The 25,508-nt window shown below is 40.2% G+C and overlaps 1 protein-coding gene across 4 annotated transcripts; it reads right to left on the reverse strand.

Moving 5' to 3' along the window:
- Positions 1 to 1,053: 1,053 nt before the first annotated feature.
- TMEM185A (transmembrane protein 185A) lies at positions 1,054 to 16,856 on the reverse strand. Of its 4 annotated transcripts, none has more exons than XM_054996718.1 (7): positions 16,777 to 16,856; positions 6,124 to 6,300; positions 5,073 to 5,280; positions 4,617 to 4,700; positions 3,462 to 3,638; positions 2,441 to 2,564; positions 1,054 to 2,279 (listed from the first exon to the last, which is right to left on the reverse strand). In XM_054996718.1, the coding sequence occupies exons 2-7, from the start codon at positions 6,180 to 6,182 to the stop codon at positions 2,035 to 2,037; spliced, it is 897 nt and encodes a 298-aa protein (XP_054852693.1). In that variant the 5' UTR covers positions 6,183 to 6,300; positions 16,777 to 16,856; the 3' UTR covers positions 1,054 to 2,034. The 4 variants fall into 4 exon arrangements, with proteins under 4 accessions (XP_054852693.1, XP_054852691.1, XP_054852692.1 ...); XM_054996716.1 differs by having other exon boundaries at positions 16,687 to 16,850; XM_054996717.1 differs by having other exon boundaries at positions 16,759 to 16,806.
- Between the last annotated feature and the right edge of the window lie 8,652 nt (positions 16,857 to 25,508).

A 25,508-nucleotide genomic window follows, 5' to 3' on the forward strand; every position in this document is an offset into this window, starting at 1 on the left:
CTCCTCCTGCACGTTTGTATGGCAGCTATGCTTTGTGGAGCAAAACTTGTTAACAGTGCCTTCCCTCAAAGTGGCACAGTTGGGCACAACCTACTCCCATGCTGTTTTAAAGTAAACAAATTAATTTTGCGCCTATATTGCTCACACTGATCAGTGTTTTTCCTTCTTGTTGGTATTTGCAAATGTTTAGTAAAAATAATATACTAAGTGTTCAAGAGGAAGAACCATACTGGCTCCAAGCCTTTTGTGCAAGCCTCTGAAGTTTGGCTGCACAGGTACACAAACAAAACCATTGATAATATGGTTTGATTTAGGTTTCTTTACTGTCATTTAAGACTTCATCATAAATTTAGGGAACCCTCCTTAGCAGAAGTTGCTGTAGATTTATTCCTAGTAAAGGATATCTTTTTGCCTCCACAATTTGAAGTCAGAAGCCTCCTTTATCCCTTATTACTGATAAGTAGAATATGTCACTTTAGATGGAATTTCAGACAATTCCAAAACCCCAGGGAAATAATTTGCAAGAGACTGTGCCAAAGAAACTTTCTAGCCATTATCTGTATGATATTGTGGACTAGAAAAGCACCCTTCATAACAATACAATGACCATTAAGGATTCTAGTATCACTGAACTGTTTTGTACTTGTGAGTTGACAGAAATCCTGCACTTTAAGTTTGTAACAATTTCATGTCACACTATCATTAATATTAAGGTTGCAATTACAGAATTGCTTTCAAACCAACTTAACTTACTGGGAATTTCCAGGAATCAGTAATGTCAGAAGTGGAAGATTTGTATTCTCCAACACAACAGTCAGCAATTAAAAGGAAAAACAGAATATAGGCATTCTTTCAGTGACGCAGGACAGTAAACGAGAGCTAAACCACACCTCAGAGTTCAGAAACTATCCTCACATCATGAACACTGTTAAAATGCTTTGAAAAATTACTGGTCATTTTACTTTTTGGAAAATACTTCATCATACATTAATCAGTGTTTTCAAAACTGGCGTTTGATTCCTTTCTTTGAGTACTGAGAATAAAAGACCTGCAAGTGATACAAGGTGAATACTTTATTGAACAGCCAAAAATATTACCTAACAGTAACATTTTAACAAAACGTGAAAAAGCAACTTTCCAAAAAGACAATCTCTCCCCCTTTGCTCTAGACAGTACAAGATTGTGGTTATTTACACAATAATTTACATACGTTTATTACATTATTTGATCCATTAAAAGAGGAAGAACATTCAAGTCCTACCTGAGGACATTTCTGAAACGCTGTGCCCAAGATTCAAGACGAAAAGGAAAGTGTATGCTAATATAATAATACCATGTGGCTATGGGAATTGAAGATGAATGGAAATGTATACAAAATTAAACAGAAAAGACATCATTCACAAGAAATTATGCATTTCATTCAGCTTCTTAAAAAAATACTTTTACATATTTATACTGTACAGAATTTTTAAAAAATATATTACATTGCCAAAAGTTCATATAAATACTATACAGGCAAGCTTTAATCCAATCAATCAGAAAAATTCCCAGCCCACTACCAACCCAAACCCATCTTCTCCCGGTTTGATACATGTGTGCAAAGGCTATCGGTTTCAGCAAAACTTGCCCATGCATAACTATGGTTAGGAAGTTTATGAATACAGTATTTCAAATGCTTCGTCAGATTGTAGGACTCTACACAGGTTAAGAGCATAAAAATAAGTTCCATAGATAATGACCTGATAGATACAAAAGTGATGAGATGCTTTTTGTCCATGAACCTTATTACAGCTATTGTCTTCTCACTGATCTACTTGTATAGCATTTCATATGCTAACACATGGAAACTCTCAAAATTATATTAAATCAAATCTCCATTACCTACCTTGCAGCCACTAAAGACCATCTATCCATAAACAAAATTAAAACATTACAAGGCATGAGATAAAACAACACTGGCCACTGATTCTCAGGTGTAATTTTATAGGGAGGAGTCTGACCTGGCCATGTGCCACACACTTCTGACATTCAGTTTTAATCTGGCACATCAATGTTTAGTTTTGGAGGTGGTATAACATATTTACCAGGACTCTGGGTAATGACCACACCAGTCTTCTTTCGAAACATTGGAGCTATTTTGGGAGGTTCTGGTACAGGAGTTTCTTCTGTTTCCTCATTATCTTCATGATGCAAATCGTAAGAAATGTTACCATATTCTCTTAGGAACGGGAAAATTTCAAGCAGGAATTGACAGAAGTCTTTGCGTATTCCAAACCACCCTGCACAAGTAAGATATTGACAGATTCATTCTACAATGAAATTAACCACCATAGATATACAGAGACCCTGCGCTTCAGTGAAAATTATCAACGAGAAGGACAGAACTGAAACAGCTTTGGGGGGAAGTAGCAGAGAGAAAGATTCCACATGATATACTTACAATGATTGCCTCCCTTCTGCCCAAACGTTGTGGCCATTAAAGTTATCAGTGAAAGCCAAAGAGGAACAAATATGGGTATATATGAGAATGTGTTGTGTCCATCCAATCTGTGCACCAACAGGATCTACCAAAACAATGAAGCTGTATAAGGTTCATGCTATGTGAAACTCTACTAGTTCTGGCCCAAAGCTGGATACATATTTAATGCTCTTTGATATTAAGCCAACAAATTACAAATGTATATTTAAAATTCTTAAGTGCCAACATCATATTTCTACTCAGTTAGATGAAATACACCTTGAATTTTTCTTTATAAGGTCTGTTCTAATTCAGATAATTTATCTTGTCATCTACTGGATTCGCAGGACCATCATGGCATACATCATGACTCTTTACTAGTCATGATGCATGTGAATAAAACGGCTACAAGCATTAAAAAAAGTTGTATGCAAGATTATTTTCAGTGTTGCAGAACGGAAAAGAGTTAGGGATTTTGTACAGGGTTCTCAGTGAGCTTCTAGCATTTAAGGCATCAAAGACAGATTTGAAAGTGTGAAGGCAACATGTGGAAAGATTGCCAAAGCCAGAGAGAAACAACTGGATTTCCCTTCAGCTAGGGCAGCACTTCACTACCTGTACAGCTTTTTGAAACTCAAAGGAACTACAATAAGCTAAGCAAATATATACAGGAGTCCTTAATCTGTATAATTTGTACACACAGTCACAGTGTTCACTTTTTTAAAGCACAGAATGTGGATTAGCTTGGTGCATAACTGCAATTCTATTTTGTGGTGAGGATAGAGTATATGCCACCCTGTTATAGTCTTGTCATGTAAATATCAATAAGACTTTAAAAATGTTAAGTGTTCTATATTTATGCCTCTCTATAAGTATTCAGCCTTCTTCTTTTTACACTGAAGACTTTATTCTCAAAAGTAATTGTGTTTATAACTGCAACAGCCTAAAGAACCCCAACATCCTAATCTCGCATGCAAGTGGACAGATTTTTTTTTTTACATACTTCAAAGGTGAGTAAGGGAACCACAATTGTCATCCAACTGATGGCCATTGTTATATGAGTTCTCCTTTGCTCAGCAATCACATCCATTGAGCGCAAGAATAAGACAGACCAGACGATGTAATAAAGTACAACCAAGCACAGAAAGGACATCAAGATCCACAGAGGAACACAGACAACCTAAAAGAGGGGAGGAAAAAGGTTAAGTCACTAATCACTCAAAATCATTTTCAGCCTTTTGAGACACTTATGTCTCACCCAGAATGTTACATCACATTTTAAAATCTTATAACCAACCACAAGACCTGAAATCTTCTAAAATGAGAGCAGAAATTCTCAGGCTTTAACATTAGCCACAAGGCCACATTACCACAGAAACCATGATACCTCAGTTTACCACAACTGTAAAAGGTTTTGCCTATGCAATAATAGAGTTAAAACAATTTATTTTTAAAGAATTGCACTTTTATTACCTTATAGGAGTAAAACAAACTTGTTTGTTGTTGTGCTCCCACACCTGGGAAGGAATCTCATGGAGAAACAAAGAAGCCATCTGAACCCATCTTGAAGCTCCAAGGAAGTTAGAGCAAATCAAGCATCCAAAGAACACACATTGTGCAGTTTACTTGGGGCCTGTTTTTAGTTCCTAATGCCGGCAGGCGATCACATATTTGACTGCTTTTCTGTATCTTATGTTCCTTGCATGTGGAACATAAGCTTATCAGGTGAAAGAATGGGCCAGAATATCTCCAATGCACTGGACTGTCAACATAGGAAGGATTCAGATAAGGTAGCTGCTTGGCTGTATTCTGGAAACATCCCTGAAGGACTGCACAGTAACTTTTCTGAATGCTTGAAAGGATTCACAATGTCATCCTAAACAAACCTACACCCTTCTACGTTCATTGAACCCAGAAGGGTGTAACTCTGCTTAGATGGCACATTGTTCTGTTTTAGCAACATGAAATCCTTAGAATATCTTGTTAATGTGCAACCCTGATTTTCATTGCAGAGATGGTATTGTTTACAACTTTAAAAGCATACTTACTACTTATCATGATACACTACTAAATTATGTGGCTCATCTGTTTCACAGGCGACAGTCACTAGAGTTTGCATAAACCCCCAAGGTTTGAAAATAGCATTAAAAATACGTACCAGCCATGGCCACTTGATAATCTCATCCAGTCTGAGTGCAATAAATATGAACTGAAGAATATTGACAGAACACAGGATTTCCAGCTAAGGAAGAAGGCAAAAACATATTAGAATCAAACAGTGTTTGCTTAAGTAACCAACAGTCACTGACAAAATACTCTGCAGCTCAGTATACAGTATTTTATGCCTATATCATGTAGCACTGTTATCAGACAAGGAGTATGAGAGGAGCACCACAAAATATAAATAGGAAGTTAAACTGGGGCCGTCAGATAAATATTCTGGCATAGAAGCACTCTCATACGAAGAGTCGCCCTTATACATTCTACTACTTTTTTTAAATTAGAGGGTAATTTTAGGGCAGAAGTCAATCAGAACCTCCCATTTCTGATTTTAAACAAGTGTTATCAAACACCCAACAACATTTAATATCCACTACACATAGCAGCCTCTCACCTCCAGAGATCTGTCATGCCGAAATCCCCACACACAAGCTGCAACTGACACTGGAGACACAAAGAACAATGGCATGAAGACCAGAAGCCAAAAGCGGGTTCCTCTCTCAATTCCATCGCATACTAGCACTTCAAACATCAGCAGTAACAAGTGGATGCCCACTGCAATTAACATGGCTTTGAACTCCACACACGTTTCTCCTTCTGCTCTAAAGAGGGAGGAAAAAAAGCAAACAATGCATTCTGTTACTTTACTATACACCAGCTTTATCCACACAGTTTCAGACAGTTGGATTCTCAGTCTCTACACGTTGACCATATCTGATATGAGGATTATAATCCTTTGGGGGAAGGTGACACTTCTGGCTTATGTATGGGATGGATAGAGATGACCAGATACTGGCATCTTCCCTGACAACGGTGCTTGCTTAAATGCCATTGTCCTATAATAGCTATAAGTATATTGACAGCCAGGCCATAGGTTGGATCCAATGATTTGTCAGCACAAGTATCACAGATCTTTGCTGCATTCTCCCTACAAGGCCCAAGCCCCTTCCAACATGGGGAAGTTGATTCTCCATAGTCACTGAATGCCTATGGACTACTAGCCACAAGGACTACACTGAGGAGGGTGAAGGGGAACCAATTTTACCCTTTCTCTCTCCTCAGTGAAGGTCCCTTCACCTCAGCGAGCGTAGTAAAGATCCACATCTAGTACACTCAGCTGATGGATTGCTGGAATCAACCCAGCAGATACTGTTGTTTATTGAGCCAAGAGTTAGCATGTTCTTGTAGCACCTGGATAGTGGCATCATTCATTACTATACTATTAGCCACCAAGCTTGCCTAGCAACAATGTATACATAACACTTTGTAATAATAACACTTTGTAAACCGCTCTGAGTGGGCATTAAGTTGTCCTGAAGGGCGGTATATAAATCAAATGTTATTATTATTATTATTATTATAAGTGGTCTCAGTGAATGTACTACTGAACAAATTACATTAATTAACCTAAAAATGTTTTACAAAAACAAGAATCTTACTCTTACCGATACTGTGGGTTCCGTGCCCATACTCCAGTTCCTACTGAGGCACCCACGATGACCATTAACTTCCACAACCATACTGGAGCAAACACTGCCCAGTAGCTCCATTGAATTTTGTCATCCAAACGGAGGGAAAGCAGAACTGAGAACAGCAGCAGGCAAGCATAGATAAGAAATTTGCTGTTTAAAAAGCATGTGGGAAGAGGGGGAGGAAAAAAATGACAAATTTAAGGCATGTTATCTGCACATGTCAAAAAAGAGTTGCTAAATAGAACCACGGATGAACACAATAAGATGTCTTATATCAAGGCAAGCCATTGGTTCATCTCACTCAGAACTGTCTGTCTTGACTGACAGCAGTTTACCAAAATCTATTTATTACATTTTTATCCTGCCTGTTATGACCCTTACTTTCTCTAGGGTCGATTTTGCTTTTAATCTTTCCCTTAACACCCTCTGGGTAGTTTGCTGTCACCAGGAATATATTATTCCAAAATATTTTATTCAAGTTTCCCCTTTGGTAACGTGTTTAAGCGTCAGGCTCCTTCGTGGTTCTATGTGGCCCTGAGGATAGGAATGGGATATAGCAATGACAGCTACTCTGGGATATATCAAAACAAAATACACTTTTATTTAGTCAAGAAGCGTATCGGTTTCATAAACGTAGTTCTCGGTTCTTAAAGTTACTTCCTATAAACTCATTCACACAGATCTCTTCTAAGGCTTCACACACAGCTAGCCTCTTTCTCTAACTCAATATTTCTCTCACAGAAATGCTTAAACTCCTCAGGCAGCACACAGCCAGCCTCTCTTTCTCTGACTCTCATTCACAGAAATATGAAACCTGCTCAGGCAGCACACAGCTGGCCTCTCTTTCCCTGACTGAGTGTCCTTTCACAAACATGCTCAGTTCAGGTTCCACACAGGTTATATTTCTCTCATAAATATTTCAATATACTCAGGCAGCGCACAGCTAGCCTGCTTTCTTCTGACTGAAACTTTGTTCTCCCTGTCTCAGTTTAAACTGCATTCACTCCGCCCACTCTCAGTCATCAACCAATAGTATCGCTCACTCATCCCTCTCTTTCACCCCCACTCTTCACCTATCTCATCAAGCATTTAAAGATACATGCACACATTTACTTGAAATCATTACACTGCCTTTCCACCAAGGAGCTCAGGGTAGCAAGCATGTTTCTTCTTTCTTCCTCACAACAATCCTATGAGTTAAGTGAGGAAGAGAGATTAGCTCAATGTCACTACGTAAACTTCATGGCTGAGTGAGGATTCGAACCTGGGTCTCCTCAGACCAAGTCTGGCATTATCACTCAAAGAAGTTCTCACAGCTACCCTCTTCCTGAGAAAATCACAAGGCTTTTAACAAAATGAACACAATATTTTAAGCAGGGTGGATAAAAATCAATGATTTTTTTAAAAAAATCAAAAAAATCAGATTTTTCTGATTTAAATCGGATTTTTTTGATTTAAATTGGATTTTTTTAAATAAAATGCTTTTTGAGGAAAATATATTACCATCCAAAGGTTATTCCATCATGAAATAAAGATTAGTTTTTAATTATGTAGAATAAGGCTGTATATGTTTAATTTTTTTGGTAAATAAATTCCATTAATCCATTCACAATGTCATGCTCTTCCAGAGGTTTTTGTAAGATTATTGGGCAGTTTCTCTGCCTACAAGATATTATCACAGATGCTTGGTTTTGCAGTTCTCAAAACTGAATTTGTGTCAGCTCAGCAGAGATCACATGCCTCTTCTTCACAGCAAAAATGTTATAACATGAACAGAGTTGAGAAAAAGACCTTAATCCTATTGTTCTACAAACCTATGAAGACAGAATCAACCCCTCCAGTGCTAAGTTTCAAGAAGTTCAGTGAATAGAAACAATATTTTTCTGATTGTTTGGAGAATAGATCTGCACAAGAAGAAACTAAGTGTGAGGAGGAAGGGGCAAGCAGTACAAAATGAAAGTGAAACTTTTTGAGCACAATACTGCACAAGTCTTTGGATCTTTTGTGTGTATGACCTGAGGTTTATCACATTCTTTCCTTTGAGGAAAAAACCTATAATGGCAGCAGGCCGTAAAAGAGACCCAGTTTGGGAATACTTTAATGAAGTTCCTTTACCTATGGGTAAGGCAGGCATCTACTTGCATATTAAAGTTATACCAGCAAGAATTAGTCTTTATGTAGAAAACTATGATTTAAATCAAGCCTTAATGACTAGTGATTTAAATCGTGATTTAAATCAGTTTGATTTAAATCAAATCCACCCTGATTTTAAATCTTATATGATAATACACCCAACTAATCATAAACATTTATATGAATTGGAAACACAATAAGGGGTTAACAAAACAAAAACTGTAAACAAGTGGACTCACTCCACCACCTGCAAAGTTCCTAATCCCAAATTTTTCATTAGATGTAGTGGACAGTTCCTTTTGCAAGTACGTAACTACAATTTCCAGGGTTTTTTTTTTTTTGCATTCATTAAATTATTGCAATTCTTATTTAGCAGTAATACAACAAATATTGCAAAAAACATTTGCATGTCTTATATGACAAAGGAATTACCATTACATCTCACAAACATATGAAGGATATTAAAGACTTCCTTCCAAGAATATTATTAGCTAAGTGAGGAACCACTGAAAACTGAGCCCCAACAATGATAAAAACTTCTTAAAATGTTTAAAAACTTCATTTAAAAAGTTTTCCAAATAATTTTAAAGTTCTGATGCTCCTAAGATTCCAGGAGATATCTACTGTTGCTTTGGGTGGTCCTTACAGATGGATCACCAGAAGGGATGATAGGTCTAACAAAACAAAACAAATAAACCAAATAGCAAAATTGAACTTTTAAAAGTGAGAGACATTTTAGAAAAGTTCCTCCCCAACCCCAACCCCGCCTCCCCACCCCACCCCCACCCCCACTTTTGCACCCACAGACATGCACTGATCATTTTAGCTGGGCAGATAGTAAACTGCTTTTATCTACAAAGCTCTGGCCAAAGGTCAAAAGATTAGGTCATTATCATGCTAACCATTCCAGCACAATATGGCAATCTGTCACCATACTGAATCAGGCAACATTGTTATGTACTCTGAAGTCAGTGATGTGGGTTTTCCAGAAAATTAGAATAAGGAATGTCCTAAAGAGACTGTAATCCAATTTGCTAGGTTTAATTTGACTTATATTTAGTAAACAAATTTTAAAAGTACCTCATGTTAACTTTGTCTCAAATACCTGAACAGTTAAATTCAAAGCTTTACCCGGAAATTAATTTTATTAGTTTATAAAGGTTTAAAGACAATACAGCATGTACTTCCCTTATCCTGGTTAAATTTAAAAAGGAACCACACCAATTTAGCACACTAAGCCTCCCCCCCACCCAAACCCTGCACAATATGCCACGGATTTGGTCATCCACTCATCTATTTCAATAGAATTCAAGAGAATAACCCTCAACAGGTCTCTTCAATCAGGCTTAATCCCAGTTAAATTTTTAGTATCATCATAATCTTAACTCTTTTCCATGGAGGTCACTGGCAGTTCAATCCTAAAAGTACTTTCCTGGGACTAAGGCACACTGAATAAACTTCAGGATTCTGAGTAGACCGGCTAGACCTGGAGCGCTTCAATTACACTTTTACTCTTTGTAGTGTCACATGCCTTGTTATTTCCATATCAGATTAGTAAATCAGAGTATTCCTTCCACCATGTGAGAGAAGACATACAAAAAATTTAGCTTTGGTTTTGATCACTGCTTAACTGCTAAATTACTTCAGAACAATAAATGCAATATTAAAGTTCAAGCATGTCAAGTTAAACTTTCTGGAATATTCCTATATCAGCAGGATTCTGGATATTATGAGAGGTACAAGTGCTTTCAAAAAGAGTCCAGTAGCACCTTTAAGACTAACCAATTTTATTTTAGCATAAGCTTTCGAGAATCAAGTTCTCTTCTTCAGATGCCTGATACAGTGCTTTCAAGTTTCTCATGGCACAGCTAAATAATACACCACATTAAGCACAGCAACTGATTAATTACAAACCAGAGATTTGTTTCAGCTCTGCAAATGAACAAGACTCTTCATTTTCACTATGTTAAAAGACCTTGGGGTTTGCAAATTGCACTCAAAATGCAAGGTAGTTCTGTATCTCCTTTAATGCAGCATTTGTAATGATCAGAGCAGCTTTTCTCCAGCTGCCTCCCACTAGGAAGCTGACTAACACCAAACCAGCTGTCTTCAAACTGTCATTATTCAGTCAGCGCAATCAAAGGAAGGGAAAGGATGAACTAGGAAACTGATGGTAAGAGCTAAAAGGCTTTATTGTGAACAAAGGTTAGATCTTCTGAGAAACTGCAACTGCAAAGATACCGACCAAGATAACATCACAGTCTATCTTTGGCTTTATGCCTGTCTCACAAGCAAAGGCCTGGTGAATGGGCACTGCAATGGGAAAGCTGGCAGCAACAGAGAACAGCCACCATCGACAGATTTTGATGAAGTGGCACCAAAGGAGAAGGAAAGAGGCTATAATGAAGCTACATCTGACAAAACTCTAATGGAGTATTATAAAGGCATTTTGGCCACCACAAAGTTGTGTACACTTGCACAATCCTACATGCCAGATATGTGCAATTATCTATGGCACTGAAGCTGGTGCCAAGCATACCAAAAAACCTCTGTGCCATGCACATACTTACTGCAGTCAGTCTAAGGTTCAGATCCAGCCAGCTTTTTTGCTGTACATCAGCCAATTCCCTACCTTATTACAGCTCTTGTTCTACATGGCTTCTGTCCATGAATGTTCCTTGATCCCAAACACAGCCTTTTAGGTGGTCAAAGAAGACCCCATCTCACCACTGAAAACAACTGGTTGGATAGAACCCAAAACATATTGAATACTGTTTGGAGCATTAGTATTTACTGTGTGTCATCAATGTACTCAGCATTTTATAACATAAGCAGAAAAAGAAAAGTTCCCGCCCCAAGAAGCTTACACAGAGAAATGTGCTAACTAGATACTCATCTTGCACACCACAAGGAGAAGGATTTCAGTATTCTTTGGTAAACTCATCAAAACAAGCACCTAGAACTTCAAGAAAACTGATTTTTAATAACACTTAACCAGAAGTATTAAACTAGGATTCTGTGTCTAGATAATCTGTCAGTGAAAGGATTCCAAGATGTGTGGCAGATCCTTAAGAAAGGATTTGCTAAAGGCACAACTGAAAATAATACCTTGGCAAAGAAAAATGGGAGACATCTACAGAAGCCAATATGGCTTCATAAAAAGCCAAGTGATGAGCCGAGAAACAAAAATGCTATGTGCAGGAAATGGAAAGAGGAAAGCATTACTAGGGATGTTATGGACAGGGAAACCAGATTAGACCTGAAGGGACAGTGTTAGGAAAGCTAAGGTTCAAAATATACTGAGACTAGCAAGAGATGCTAAGAACAATAAAAAGGGCTTTTTAGATACATTTGAAGTAAGAGGAAGGATACAGCTGATCAGCTGTTCAGAAAGGATTGTGAAATGCTACTGAGTGACAGACAGACAGACAAAAAATCGCTTGAATAGCAAGGAAAAATAAGGAGCTGGTCAGGTGATACCTAACTACCATAAATGAGTTCAGATCTCCTGGATGAACTGCAACCAGTGACGCAAACAACTGTATCTCTGCAACCAATTTTCTGATGCTATATTTTTCTATGGAAAAACTTCCACCCCACGTATGTAAATATATTCTGTTTATATATAGTCGCCACAGGGTTGTTGTGGTTCAAATCAATCTTGTTAGATGGTTTAATGATGCAAAACCAAATTATTCAAAAAGGCTTTTGTGTTGCAGGGAGGGGCTCTCAGATGCTTCACTAATGAGTTAAGGACCATAGACTTCACCATTATGTTGCCTTACGTACTACCTGTTGTTTTAAATATGTGCTCCTATGAGCTACTTGTGCTTCATGGGATCTAATGTCAGCCCTAGAATTGCTTATGCTCTGTTTCAACATTTCTTCAACTCCGTATGGATTCTTACTAATGCTTTGTCTTTGTAAATTGTGTTTATTTACGGTATGGCATTGTTTATGGAAATGTCCTTGAAATTGACTGTACTAATCTCATACTATGTAATCTGCCTTGAGTCTCAGTGAGGAAGGTGGATTATAAATGATAAATAAATTTAAAATATTAAATTAAGTAAGGGATTTGAAGCATGGACAAAACATGACATTTACCTTCATTTGCAGACATTATTTAAATGTTGCTAAAACTTATTTAAATTATTTATTTAAATTTGAATTCTGATTCAAATTTTCCTGGAAAACCCACATCACTGATTACAACTAAGGATACTGATGGAACCTCCATCAACTTTAAGAAATCCTGAAGCACCTGTGAGGTACCCTAAAACACAGGCAAATATTGTCCCATTCTTTACACAGAGAAAAAAGGAAAAGGAAACCACAGATGAGTCAGTCCAATACCAGGGAAGATACTAGGAAGGATTATAAAATAGACAGTCTGTCTGTAAGTGTCTTGAAAACAATACAAGATTAGAAACCAGCATGGATTTGTCAAAAATAAATCATGCCAAACTAACGTTACCACATTTATTGATCAGGTTACTAGTTGAGTTGATTGTAGGAATATTGTGGTCATAATACACCCTGACTTCAGCAAGACATCTGACAAACCTCCCCATGATATACTGGTTCACAAACTGGTTAGATGTGACCTAGATTATACTGTCATCAGATGGATTCATAGCTGGTTGACACAAAATATTCAGAGCTTGATTCTCACTGGCACCAACTATCTGGAGGAAGGTCTTGAGCTGGGGGCCATAGGGCTCTGTCCTAGGCCCAGTACTCTTCAACATTTTTTCAATAATTTGGAAGAAGGGAATCCTTACAAAATTTATATGTGGCAGAAAACTGGGAAGAATAGCTAGTATCTTAGAAGATAGAAATACAATTCAAAATGATCTTAAGATGTCAAAAACCTGGGCTGAAACTAATGAAGTGAAATTTAACACAGACAAGCATAAACATTTTAAGCCAAAACATTTTAAGTACACTGATACAAGACAGGGATTACACGGCTTGGTAGCAGTACAGTGAAAAGGGTTGTGGAACTGCAGTCTATCATCAACAGAACATGAGCTGGCAGTGTGATGGGGCCACAGAAACGGCTGCTGTGATTTTAGGTTACTTTAATAGAAGCACAGTTCAACGTTTTACTCTACTATGCATTAATCTGACCTCATCTAAGCATGGTGTCCCATACTGGACACCAGACTTTATGATCCCTGGATCAGGCTCTTCCCTCTCTGCCTTGAGAAAGAGAAACTAGACCAGAGTCCTGGAAAAAATGAAGCAAAAAGCATAAAGGCCTGGCAACTAACTATCTACCTGTTAGCAGCCAGGGAAGTAAAACTGGATGAAAGGAGCAGGGAACAATCAGAAGGCTTTAATGAGAACTTCTGTTAGGACAAGAGGCTACCCCAGAACACTTATGTCAGAGGCAATGGAAATATCCTGATATTAATTGCATTTTATCATTGTAGATAAATGACCTTGAGGAGCCTTCTGAATTAAAGGGGGAGAACAGAAATTAATAAATTATTCTAAACAGCATGATCTGAAACATCCTTGGATAAAATCTCACCCCTGCTGTGAACTCATTAAGCATTCCTTGTCAAGCTGCTCTCTTCTTCCAATGTGGAAGAATTATGCTGGCCTGCCTCATGGCCTGTTTTAAGGATCACTGAAGCAAGTAATATCTAGCTTTGATACAGTGCTTCCCATATATATATTACTGTGATTCTTACAACAGCTCTGTAAGGCAAACGAATGGAATTATCCCCATCTTGCAGGGTGTGTATGTGTTTGAAAGTGGCTCACTTTCACAGCAGAACCAATTCCAGAGGGAACCTGTATCAATGTTACAACAAAGATAAACTGGAGTCTGGTAGCACCTTAAAGACTTAACATTTTATTCCAGCATAAACGTTCATGGACTAAGGCCCACTCTTTCAGATGACCTGTGTGGATCTTCACTTTACATTTGTTTTATGTAGGAGGTTCCCAGCTCAAGCCAGTCCAACCTATCATTAATCAACTACAGTCCTTCCTAGATAATGATAATTCTCTCACAAGCCTTTGGTGGCTGGCCTCTTCTGCCTTACCTAACCTAAAACAACTTCATACTAACAACCATGGATTACTTAACACCAAGAAAGCAAGACCTACAGCAAACCCAGATGCCACCTTTGTCCTCAAACACACTCAGGCAATACTATCACAAGACTTCAATAACATCAACTACATCACCCTCCAGAATGCTATATGATCTTCTACCCAACAATGCTCAACAATGCTCTTCTACTCTCTGTACAGGATAACCAGGTCTGTAATGGATACCAATGTAAGATTAAAACCACAATATTTAGAAACCAGCGGCAGAAAGCTTCAATTTACTGGCATACTCCTTTTCTGGTCTGAAAGCCACAATTCTTTAACAAGAACAAAAACTTCAAATGAACTGTGACTTATTTGAAAGGTTTCACGCTGCCTCCCATGCCCATTGGACCAGGATTGTGACCATCTTAACAAAACTTGAGACTTACTATTCATTATGTGCGCTAGCTACCTTAGCATAACCAATGATTTGACTCTTCTTCCAGGTTACACCTGAATTTTAGAGAAACAGACTGAGACTTGGAAGAGCAGCCTTGAGGGAACTAGAAAATATCCTTAAAGATAAAGATGTTTCTTTGGGGACTAAGATCACAATAATCCATACTATGGTATTCCCCATTACTATGTATGGTTATGGAAGTTAGACAATAAAGAAAGCTGACAGGAAGAAAATTTATTCATTTCAAATGTGGTGCTGGAGGAGAGTTCTATGGATACCATGGATGGCCAAAAAGACAAGTAAGTATGTTCTAGATCAAATCAAGCCTGAATTCTCCATAGAAGTTAAAATGACAAAAGTGAGGCTATCATACTTTGGTCACATCATGACAAGACAAGACTCAGTGGAAAAGACAATAATGTTAGGAAAAGTGAAAGGCAACAGTCAAAGAGGAAGACCTAAAATGAGATGGCTTAATAAAGGAAGCCACGTCCACCAGTTTGCAAAATCTGAGCAAATCTGTTAACAATAGGATGCTTTGGAGGTCTTTCATTCATAGGGTCACTATAGGTCAGAGGCAACTTGATGGTACATAACACACACACTTCACGATCCCACCCATAGCACTTTAAAACGTGCCACGGCCATGTTTAATACCAGAGATAAAAATCAAATTGGGGATTCATAAGTCATTCTCTTACCCACTATCCAGATGCACACATAAAGAGCTCTGAACATTTGGAATGAGGTATATAAGCAGTAAGCACGGTGTATGTAGCACACAGAAGAGACTCAGAGGTCTGATGCAGCAAAGCTTCTGAATTTAAATGCAAGTTGGTTTCATCTGTGCCTCTGTGGGAGAGACTGCCACCTGAGGTTCCATTACAGATAAGTGAGACATAAATGAATTAAACAAACACTAATCCCAAACATCAATAATTAAACTCACTGGAAGCCTTTGGGGGCAGCCTCAAACTAAGTCACCCTTTCTGCCTCACAGGGTTGTCAGGAACCTCCCAGCAATGTCACTGAACTTACAACTCCAGAGGCCACATGCCTCTGTGCAAGAACCTGGAGAGAGGACCTCTGAGTCCTGGGAATCATGGGTTCTATATCAGTAATAAGAGAGGGGGAAAGAAAGAAATGAAATAAATAAAACAACTCCCCTCCTGAAGCTCACCGGAAGACTTTGGGATCTCACACTTCTCAACCACTCTTCTTCCCTCACAGAGTCGTTGGGAACACAACAGTCAATGGTTCCTAGTGACACTTTAACTAAATAGGAGGATTTGAGGCCAGCAGCACCCTAGAAACCAACAAGATTTTCAGGGTCTGAACTTTCAAGAGTCAGAGCTCCCTTTGTCAGATACAGGGCAGAGCAGAGATCCCCTAGTATCTGAAGAAGGGAGCTCTGGCTCTCGGAAGCTCAGACCCTGGAAAATCTTTTTGGTCTCTGAGGTGCCACCGGACTCAACCCCAGGCCAAATCCTGGCACCGTTTCTGTGACTTGCCTAAAGCTCTAAAAACAAGGGGCAGAAGGGCCTGACTGTATTCCAAATTGTATTCTTTATTCCTTGTATCTGAAGAAGGAAGCTCTGACTCTCGGAAGCTCAGACCCTGGAAAATCTTTTTGGTCTCTAAGGTGCCTCTGGACTCAAATCCTGCTGTTCTGCTGCAGACCAACACGGCCACCCACCTGAAACTATAACAGATCCTCCAGGTCCAAAAGCAGTTTGCTTCTGAACACCAGATACGCAGACGAAGTGAAAAAACTACAAATGGTAGACGGACTAGATCCGCAGCGCGCCCCTCCCGTCTCTTTCAGGCCCACCTAACACAACCGATTCCCCCCGGCTCCGCCTTCCCCGAGAGCCCTTTCGCCCTCCCCTCACCTCGGATTAAAATCTTGAAACAAGCCCCTCAGGTTCATGGCGCTCCACCCTCCCTCGCCCTCGGCCTCTCACAAACAACACATCGCAGACCGGCCTCGCCGCAAGAATCAATCGCCGCCGCCTCAAATCAGTCAGCCGTTCGCCGCGTCTCCTTAGAGCGGCTGAGCCGCACTGCGCACGCGCGGCGAATACCTACGCGTGCGCAAACGTCGGCGAATGAAAACCCGCTTCGGTGCGCTTTGTTAAAAGTTCTACTGGCTCCTCCGCCGGCGAAGCTGAAAGTGGACGCATGCGCAGCAGAGAAGAGGGCAGCTGTTCCCTTGGAGCGCCTGAGGCTTGCCCGGTTGTGGGCGTGGGAAAAGAAAGGGGAGGTATCAGGCGTGTATGTATATTTTGTATTATATTGGTATTGAATATATTGATGTTGTTTATATTGTATATAGATATATTACTTAATAATCATGTGCAATTATTAAAATAATTAAAGACAACTATTAAATACAACCATGCATATTCATTTTGATCGTCTCTTTCTCACGTGTGCATGGAATGTATTTTAAATGCATAATTTATTTAAAAATATTTCTACCCGGTTTTTCCACCATGTAATCTTCAAGGTGATTAACATATGAGTGCTTTATACAATTCATGAATAAATATACCAATGCTGATTTTCTGTATTTTTATTTAAGTCATTTAAAGCCTGCCTGTTTGCAACATGCACAAAAGTCAGCTTCCTGCAATAATTGAAATAAATACACCCTATTAGGGGTGTGCAAGCCAAAAATTTTCGGCTATAGCTGAAAGTAGAAAGCCGAAAGAAGATTCTCTATCGTTAAAGCCGAAAGCCGAAACAAGAATCTCTTTCGGCTTTCGGCTTTCGGGATTCTTTCGGCATTATTTCGGCATTCTTTCGGCTTTTTTCTATGGGAAAATGCCTCCGTCTTCCAGGACGCCTGGAGGAGGCATTTTCCCACCGAATAAGCCCAAAATTGGTGGGGACCTTCCTCTAACCCTTCTCTAACAACCACCCAAGTTTCAGACAGATTGAACTTTGGGGGGCCATGTTATGGCCCCCCAAAGCAGGTCCCCCCATCCTCCCATAAGAAAGCGAAGGAGCAGCATATTGTTAGCATGCTGCTGCTCATCTTTCTTCATTATTTCCTATGGGGAAAAAATGAAGAGGCAGGCTTCCTTTGCCAGGGGTGGCATTTTGCATGCAAAATGCCCCCCAGCCCTCAGGGGCCCTTCTCCCACCCCTCCTCCCACCCCCCACCAAGGCTCAGCCTGCTCCCACTTGGGGGGGCCATTTCATGGCCTCCCCAAGTAGGTGCTCTAATCTACCACTGACAGCTGGGGGAGGCTTGTGTTGCCAGGGGTGGCATTTTGCATGCAAAATGCCCCCCAACCCTCTGGGGCCCTTCTCCCACCCCTCCTCCCACCCCCACCAAGGCTCAGCCTGCTCCCACTTGGGGGGGGCATTTCATGGCCTCCCCAAGTAGGTCCTCTCAGCCCCTAAAGTCCACCCCTTACAGCCCCACACAAACCCAATTCCCCCCCAGCTGCCACACACAGACCCAAATCCCCACATTAGCCCCTCACAGACCCAAATCCACCCCCACCTGCCCCACACCCATAACCCCAGGAACAGGCTGGCAAAGGCCAGCCCTCTCCCTTTGTTCCCTATGCTGGGAACTTCTAAACTCTCTTTCCCTGGGCAATTCTGCACAGCCCAGGGGTGCCACAATGGTGGGCACACTTCTGAGTGCCAGCTGGTCCCTGTGAAAGAGCACCTGAACCACAGACACCCTCCCTCAAATTCCCCCACCACCTACAGAGATGGCTGGCCAGCCAGCCCCATTGTTCCCTATGATGGGAACCAACTGCACAACAAAGAATAAAACAAGAACAACACAAAATAAAGTTTTTAAAAAATTATTTTCTCCCTTCCAAAGTACAAGTAGGCAAAGCATTATGACACATTACACCAGCAGTCCCCCACACAGAAAAATTAAAACAAAACTCACTTAACATCAGAGAATCACAAAACACGATTCCTGTCAAAAACACTTTATTTCTTGAACAGCTTTAGGTTACACAGCAGGGGGGAACACCAAAGGGCATGGCAGCACTATCTTACACAAAAATAACACAACTCACTTAACATCAGAGAATCACAAAAGCACAATTCCTGTCAAAAACACTTTATTTCTTGAACAGCTTTAGGCTACACAGCAGGGGGGGAACACCAAAGTGCATGGAAGCAGTATCTTACACAAAAATAACACAACTCACTTCACATTAAAGAATCACCCCAAAAAATTGCTGTCAAAAGCACTTTATTTCTGTAACTGCTTTAGGTTACACAGTAGGAAGGCACCACAGAGCAGGAAAGCAGTGTACTACACAAAAATAACACAACTCACTTCACATCAGAGAATCACACAAACACAATTGCTGTCAAAAACGGTGAAGTGGGTTGTATTATTTTTTGTAGTACATTGCTATCATGCCCTGTTGTGCCCTCCTACTGTGTAACCTAAAGCTGTTCAAGAAATAAAGTGTTTTTGCCAGGAATTGTGTTTTTGTGATTCTCTGATGTTAAGTGAGTTGTGTTATTTTTGTGTAAGATAGTGCTGCCATGCCCTTTGGTGTTCCCCCCTGCTGTGTAACCTAAAGCTGTTCAAGAAATAAAGTGTTTTTGCCAGGAATTGTGCTTTGTGATTCTCTGATGTTAAGTGAGTTGTGTTATTTTTCTGTGTGGGGGACTGCTGGTGTAATGTGTCATAATGCTTTGCCTACTTGTACTTTGGAAGGGAGAAAAAAATTTAAAACTTTATTTTGTGTTGTTCTTGTTTTATTCTTTGTTGTGCAGTTGGTTCCCATCATAGGGAACAATGGGGCTGGCTGGCCAGCCATCTCTGTAGGTGGTGGGGGAATTTGAGGGAGGGTGTCTGTGGTTCAGGTGCTCTTTCACAGGGACCAGCTGGTACTCAGAAGTGTGCCCACCATTGTGGCACCCCTGGGCTGTGCAGAATTGCCCAGGGAAAGAGAGTTTAGAAGTTCCCAGCATAGGGAACAAAGGGAGAGGGCTGGCCTTTGCCAGCCTGTTCCTGGGGTTATGGGTGTGGGGCAGGTGGGGGTGGATTTGGGTCTGTGAGGGGCTAATGTGGGGATTTGGGTCTGTGTGTGGCAGCTGGGGGGGAATTGGGTTTGTGTGGGGCTGTAAGGGGTGGACTTTAGGGGCTGAGAGGACCTACTTGGGGAGGCCATGAAATGCCCCCCCCCCCAAGTGGGAGCAGTCTGAGCCTTGGTGGGGGGTGGGAGGAAGGGTGGGAGAAGGGCCCCAGAGGGCTGGGGGGCATTTTGCATGCAAAATGCCACCCCTGGCAAGACAAGCCTTCCCCAGCTGTCAGTGGTAGAGAAAAGAGCACCTACTTGGGGAGGCCATGAAATGGCCCCCCCAAGTGGGAGCAGTCTGAGCCTGGGTGGGGGGTGGGGGGAAGGGTGGGAGAAGGGCCCCTGAGGGCTTGGGGGCATTTTGCATGCAAAATGCCACCCCTGGCAACACAAGCTTCCCCCAGCTGTCAGTGGTAGAGATTAGAGCACCTACTTGGGGAGGCCATGAAATGCCCCCCCCCAAGTGGGAGCAGGCTGAGCCTTGGTGGGGGGTGGGAGGAGGGGTGGGAGAAGGGCCCCTGAGGGTGAGGGGGCATTTTGCATGCAAAATGCCACCCCTGGCAAAGGAAGCCTGCTTCTTCATTTTTTCCCCATAGGAAATAATGAAGAAGATGAGTAGCAGCATGCTAACAATATGCTGCTCCTTCGCTTTCTTATGGGAGGATGGGGGGACCTGCTTTGGGGGGCCATAACATGGCCCCCCAAAGTCCAATCTGTCTGAAACTTGGGTGGTTGTTAGAGAAGGGTTAGAGGAAGGTCCCCACCAATTTTGGGCTTATTCGGTGGGAAAATGCCTCCCCCAGACGTCCGGGAAGACGGAGGCATTTTCCCATTGAAAAGCCGAAAGAAAGCCGAAAGAATCCCGAAACGTTTCGGCTTTTTTCTTTCGGCTACCCGAAACGTTTCGGCATTCCCCGAAACGTTTCGGCATTCCCCGAAAGAAGCCGAAACACTTTTGATTCGGCAATCTTTCGGCATTCTGAATGCTGAAACGCACATCCCTACACCCTATATAACAAATAAACGAGAACCAAGATCATACCAAATCAGCACAACATGCAACAGTAGCAATGACAGACTTACCCAACACTAAAAATAAATACAACCGAAACAGCATTAAATTAGAAATAGAAAGCTTAAAGGAGGGACAGAGTAAAAGCCGGAACGAGAGGGAACAGGCCAGAACGGGCACTAAAGAAATGCCAGTGCCACAAAAAAGAGGGGGATGTGTTAGAGACACTCCAGAACAATATTTTAGAAATGAAAACTCTGGACTGGCGCCCTTTAATTAACCCATTCCATGCCAAAAAGCTCCCGGAACAGCACAAAACAGCCCGGAACGGGCACTAAAGAAATGCCAGTGCCACAAAAAAGAGGGGGATGTGTTAGAGACAGTCCAGAACAATATTTTAGAAATGAAAACTCTGGACTGCCCCATTTTTATTAACTCGTTCCATGCCAAAAAGCTCCCGGAACAGCACAAAACAGCTCGGAACAGGCACTAAAGAAAGGCTAGTGCCACAAAAAACAGTGAGATGTGTTTGAGACAGTCCAGAACAATATTTTAGAAATGAAAACTCTGGACTGTCCCGCTTTTATTAACCCGTTCCATGCCAAAAAGCTACCGGAAAAGCACAAAACAGCCCGGAATGGGGCGGGGCGGGGGGCGTCAGGGGGAGCAGCGCAGCTGCGACCCCCGGGGGGCCGGGCTGTCTTCGTCTTCGGATGGGGATGGGGATGGGGAATTTTATTTTTGGCAACCTCTTCTACATGCAAAACTTTTTTGGTACAAAGTTGTAATGTTATAAAATGGTAAAAATTTCATAAAATTGTAATTTTACTAACAATCCAACTCAAATAAGTTTATAGATAATTCAAACAGTTTTGCTTCTATAATCATATTAGGCATAAATATTAAACATAACTTTTAAACATTAAAAAGTATTAAATACTCGGTAGAGATGGGTTGAAGGTTTTATCTTAAATCCTGAGCAGCTTGAAACCTTCAAGTGAGAACTGAAAACACGTTTCTCTGTTTTAGAGAAACTGTTTTTCAGTACAAAATAAACGGGATGTATGTTTTCATTGCACTCTCCCAACCAGGAGACAGACTCCTCCTAAGAGTTTAATGGCTTCTTTAATTAACAAACGCTAGTCGTTTTCATTACGTGAGGTATCAAAATATAAATGTTTATTTAAATAAAACATAGAAAAATAGAACAGATGAACACAACAAGAATTAAGTTTCCTAACATTTCTTAATGAAATCTAACTCAGTCAGATTAACGATGAAATGCATTCAAGTTACCGTAGCACATATTACAAGGGTAAGTTTCCTGCCTAGATCTTCATGAGATTTCTTTTGGCCAAAACCCTGATCTGCTATTTGGATTACCATTTTTATATATTATCTTATGCAGAAATCTAAGATCTTTTCATATGATAACAAAGATAAATATCAAACCAATCATAATTTAATTCTTTTTTACTATTTCCAATCATGTGACATTCTACCTAGCCAAAAGTACCACTATGCCCAGCTGCAAGATAAGAGATATGGACAGTAAAAATGACAAGAAAAGTTACATGACCAGATCATCCTTGGTCTCTGCTAACAATTACAGAACATGTATCTGATACTGTTCACTATTTTTAATTGGCTGTCAAAGATAAAGCACCAGTTATACACCATACTAGAAAAAGAACTACAGTGATGTTCATACAGCGTTATTTAGAATGCATATGTTTCACGAAGTATGTGTTCTAAACCATAATCAGTAGTCTACTGGTTTGAATCCCACTACTGACATGAGCTCAGTAGGTGGCCTTGGGTCAGCCACTCCTCTCAGCCCCAGCTCCATTGTGGGGATAAGAATAACACTAACTTGTTCACTGCTCTGGGTGAGGCACTAATATGTGTAGAAGAGCGGTATATAAGCACAGTTATTATTATTATTTATATTTCCATGACACCATCCCTTGACCTGTGAAATTAAGTATTTTGATAAATATGAAAGTGATACAAAATATAAATGCATTGCATAATGTGTGAGTGTACATATACAAACTTTAAAAATTGTATTGGATAATACCGCAAAGCATGATTACTGAGAAAGCTGCTTTCACTGCTTTCAATGTGGAGAGCTGCTTGTAGATCAAAACAACCTGACGAGCTGTCTTCATGCAGAGTGCACTTGATTCTCTTGGCTTTCAATTCTGCTTTCGTTCAGCAAGGGTAAATCAATGTGTCAACAGTAAACATTTGTATCACTCCTCTCTGAATGACCTTTTAAATTTTACTGCCTATCGTGTCAAAGCAATTAAAATTAACAATACAGTTACTAAGCTGCTAAGATCAATTAATGGCTCTTAGGCTTTATCTATTGATCTAGTGACATCTTCAAAACCCATTGGTAATAGACTATACATACTTCTCTTCTATCCACAATATATACACAAGGATTGATTACATATTCTTATCTTCTAAATTACATATTTAAATGACATATTCTTATCTCCTAAATTAATTAGTCAAACTCTTACATCAAGGATTGGTGACAAGTTGTGGACAGACTATGCTTGGACAGAATGTACACTGAGAATAAATGACATAAAACAAATTGGAAACTAAATAAATCACTTTTATTTAACAAATAAATTTCTTCTGAAGTCTCTTTAGAAATTAAACAATAGAAACAAACTATGTGGCATTCCTCAAATCCACGTGTAGGATGCTATGGAAGTGGTACTTAGAGGGAAATTAATCTCCGTTGCCTCCTGTCATGAAGAGCAAAAAGAAAACATTAGAAATGAAATGATATCTAGAATAAGAAAACTAGAAGATGAACACAAAAAAGGCCACCCAATCTATAAACTTGCTTGCATGAAAATTAGAGGAAAAAACCTCCTCACATTCTATACAAGCTATTAAAGGCACCCAGGAAAAACTCAAACTAATTCTGTAAAATTAGCCGATGTATTTGCTGAATACTACCAAACCATTTGTACATCAGACAATCCTGACACTAATCATATTTTAAATTATTTATCATCACAGGAAATTTGGGAAAAAAAACTCACAAGAACATAAACAATATCTGGACTAACCAGTCACAACAGAAGATGTTACAGTCACTATCAAATCCTTGAAAAAAATAACAAAGCTTCAGACAGGGATGGATTCCATGCCAAATTTTTACAAAAAAATACATTCACTTACTTTCAACTCCACTAACTGCCACATGCAACTCTGTTATGTTAGGAGGTAGCATCCCTCTATCTTGGTCAGAGGCTGAAATAGTAGTTACTCCAAAAAAGGACAACCATATTACAAATACTAAATCTTCTCAACCAATACCCTTACTGAATCAAGACCAAAAGATCTTTACAAGCATATTTGCCAAAACATTGTCTAAATTTAAATAACCGACTACATTCACCTTGACCAGACAATACACGTAACACTTTAACTATCATTAATTTCTGTAAGTCATACAAAACCCCTGCATTACTTCTGGCCTTTGATATAGAGAAGGCATTTGATTAAGTGGAAATACCATATCTAACACTTTTACTTCAAAAATGGGTTTTGGCGACCAATTCTAAAATGCCATTAATGCTCTTTATCTTTCTCCAAAAGCTACAGTTAGGACTAACAATGTACATTCAATAGATATCCATATAGCAAGGGGAACTAGACAAGGCTGTCCTTTTTCCCCATTTCTGTTTGCCATAACTATAGACAGGGCCGGTGCTACCATTAGACCAACGAAGCAGCCTCAAAAGGGGCATAGCTTTATACAGATTACTTTCTTGAAAAAAATGCAACTGAGAAAACCTATTGAGCACCCTCTAAATGGTCCTGTCCACAGACATCAAGCAGCTCAAAAGCTCACCGTAACTTATTTATTTATTTATTTATTTATATATTTATTTATTTATTTGATTTATACCCTGCCCTCCTCACAGATGGGCTAAGGGTGGCTAACAACATTAAAAAATACATTAAAATCACAGAAACATAAAATCAATAATATTTTTTTAAAAATAATTAAAATAGTCCAGGAGCAGGCTATTTAAACAAATATTGGGAGTCCGTATACAGGCGTGGCAGATGGCTGAGCGCAGCTCCGGAAGAAATGGTGGTCTTAGATGGAAGAAGAAGGACACTCGCTGGCACTCAGCCAAAGGCCCAGCAGAACATCTCCGTTTTACAAGCCCTGCAAAACTGTAACAGGTCCCACAGGGCCCAGATCTCCACCAGGAGAGCATTCCACCAGGCCAGAGCCAGGGCAGAAAAAGCCCTCGCCCTGGTTGAGGCCAGATGGATGTCCTTTGGGCCAGGGACCACCAGGAGTTGCTTGTCTGCAGAGCGCAACACCCTGTAGGGGACGTAATGGAAGAGGCGGTCCCGCAGGTATGGAAGTCCCAGTCCATGAAGGGCTTTAAATACCAAGGTTAACACCTTGAACCAGATCTGGAACTCCACTGGAAGCCAGTGCAGCTGGCACAGCACATGATGAATGTGCGCTTGGATGGGCGTTCTGGTAAGGATGCATGCCGCTGCATTCTGGATCAGCTGTAACTTCCGGGTCAGACCCAAGGGCAGTCCAGGATACAGTGAGTTGCAGTAGTCTAGCCTG

Source organism: Eublepharis macularius, chromosome 13 (assembly GCF_028583425.1).
Source record: "Eublepharis macularius isolate TG4126 chromosome 13, MPM_Emac_v1.0, whole genome shotgun sequence".
In the NCBI taxonomy this organism is placed as follows: Eukaryota; Metazoa; Chordata; class Lepidosauria; order Squamata; family Eublepharidae; genus Eublepharis; species Eublepharis macularius.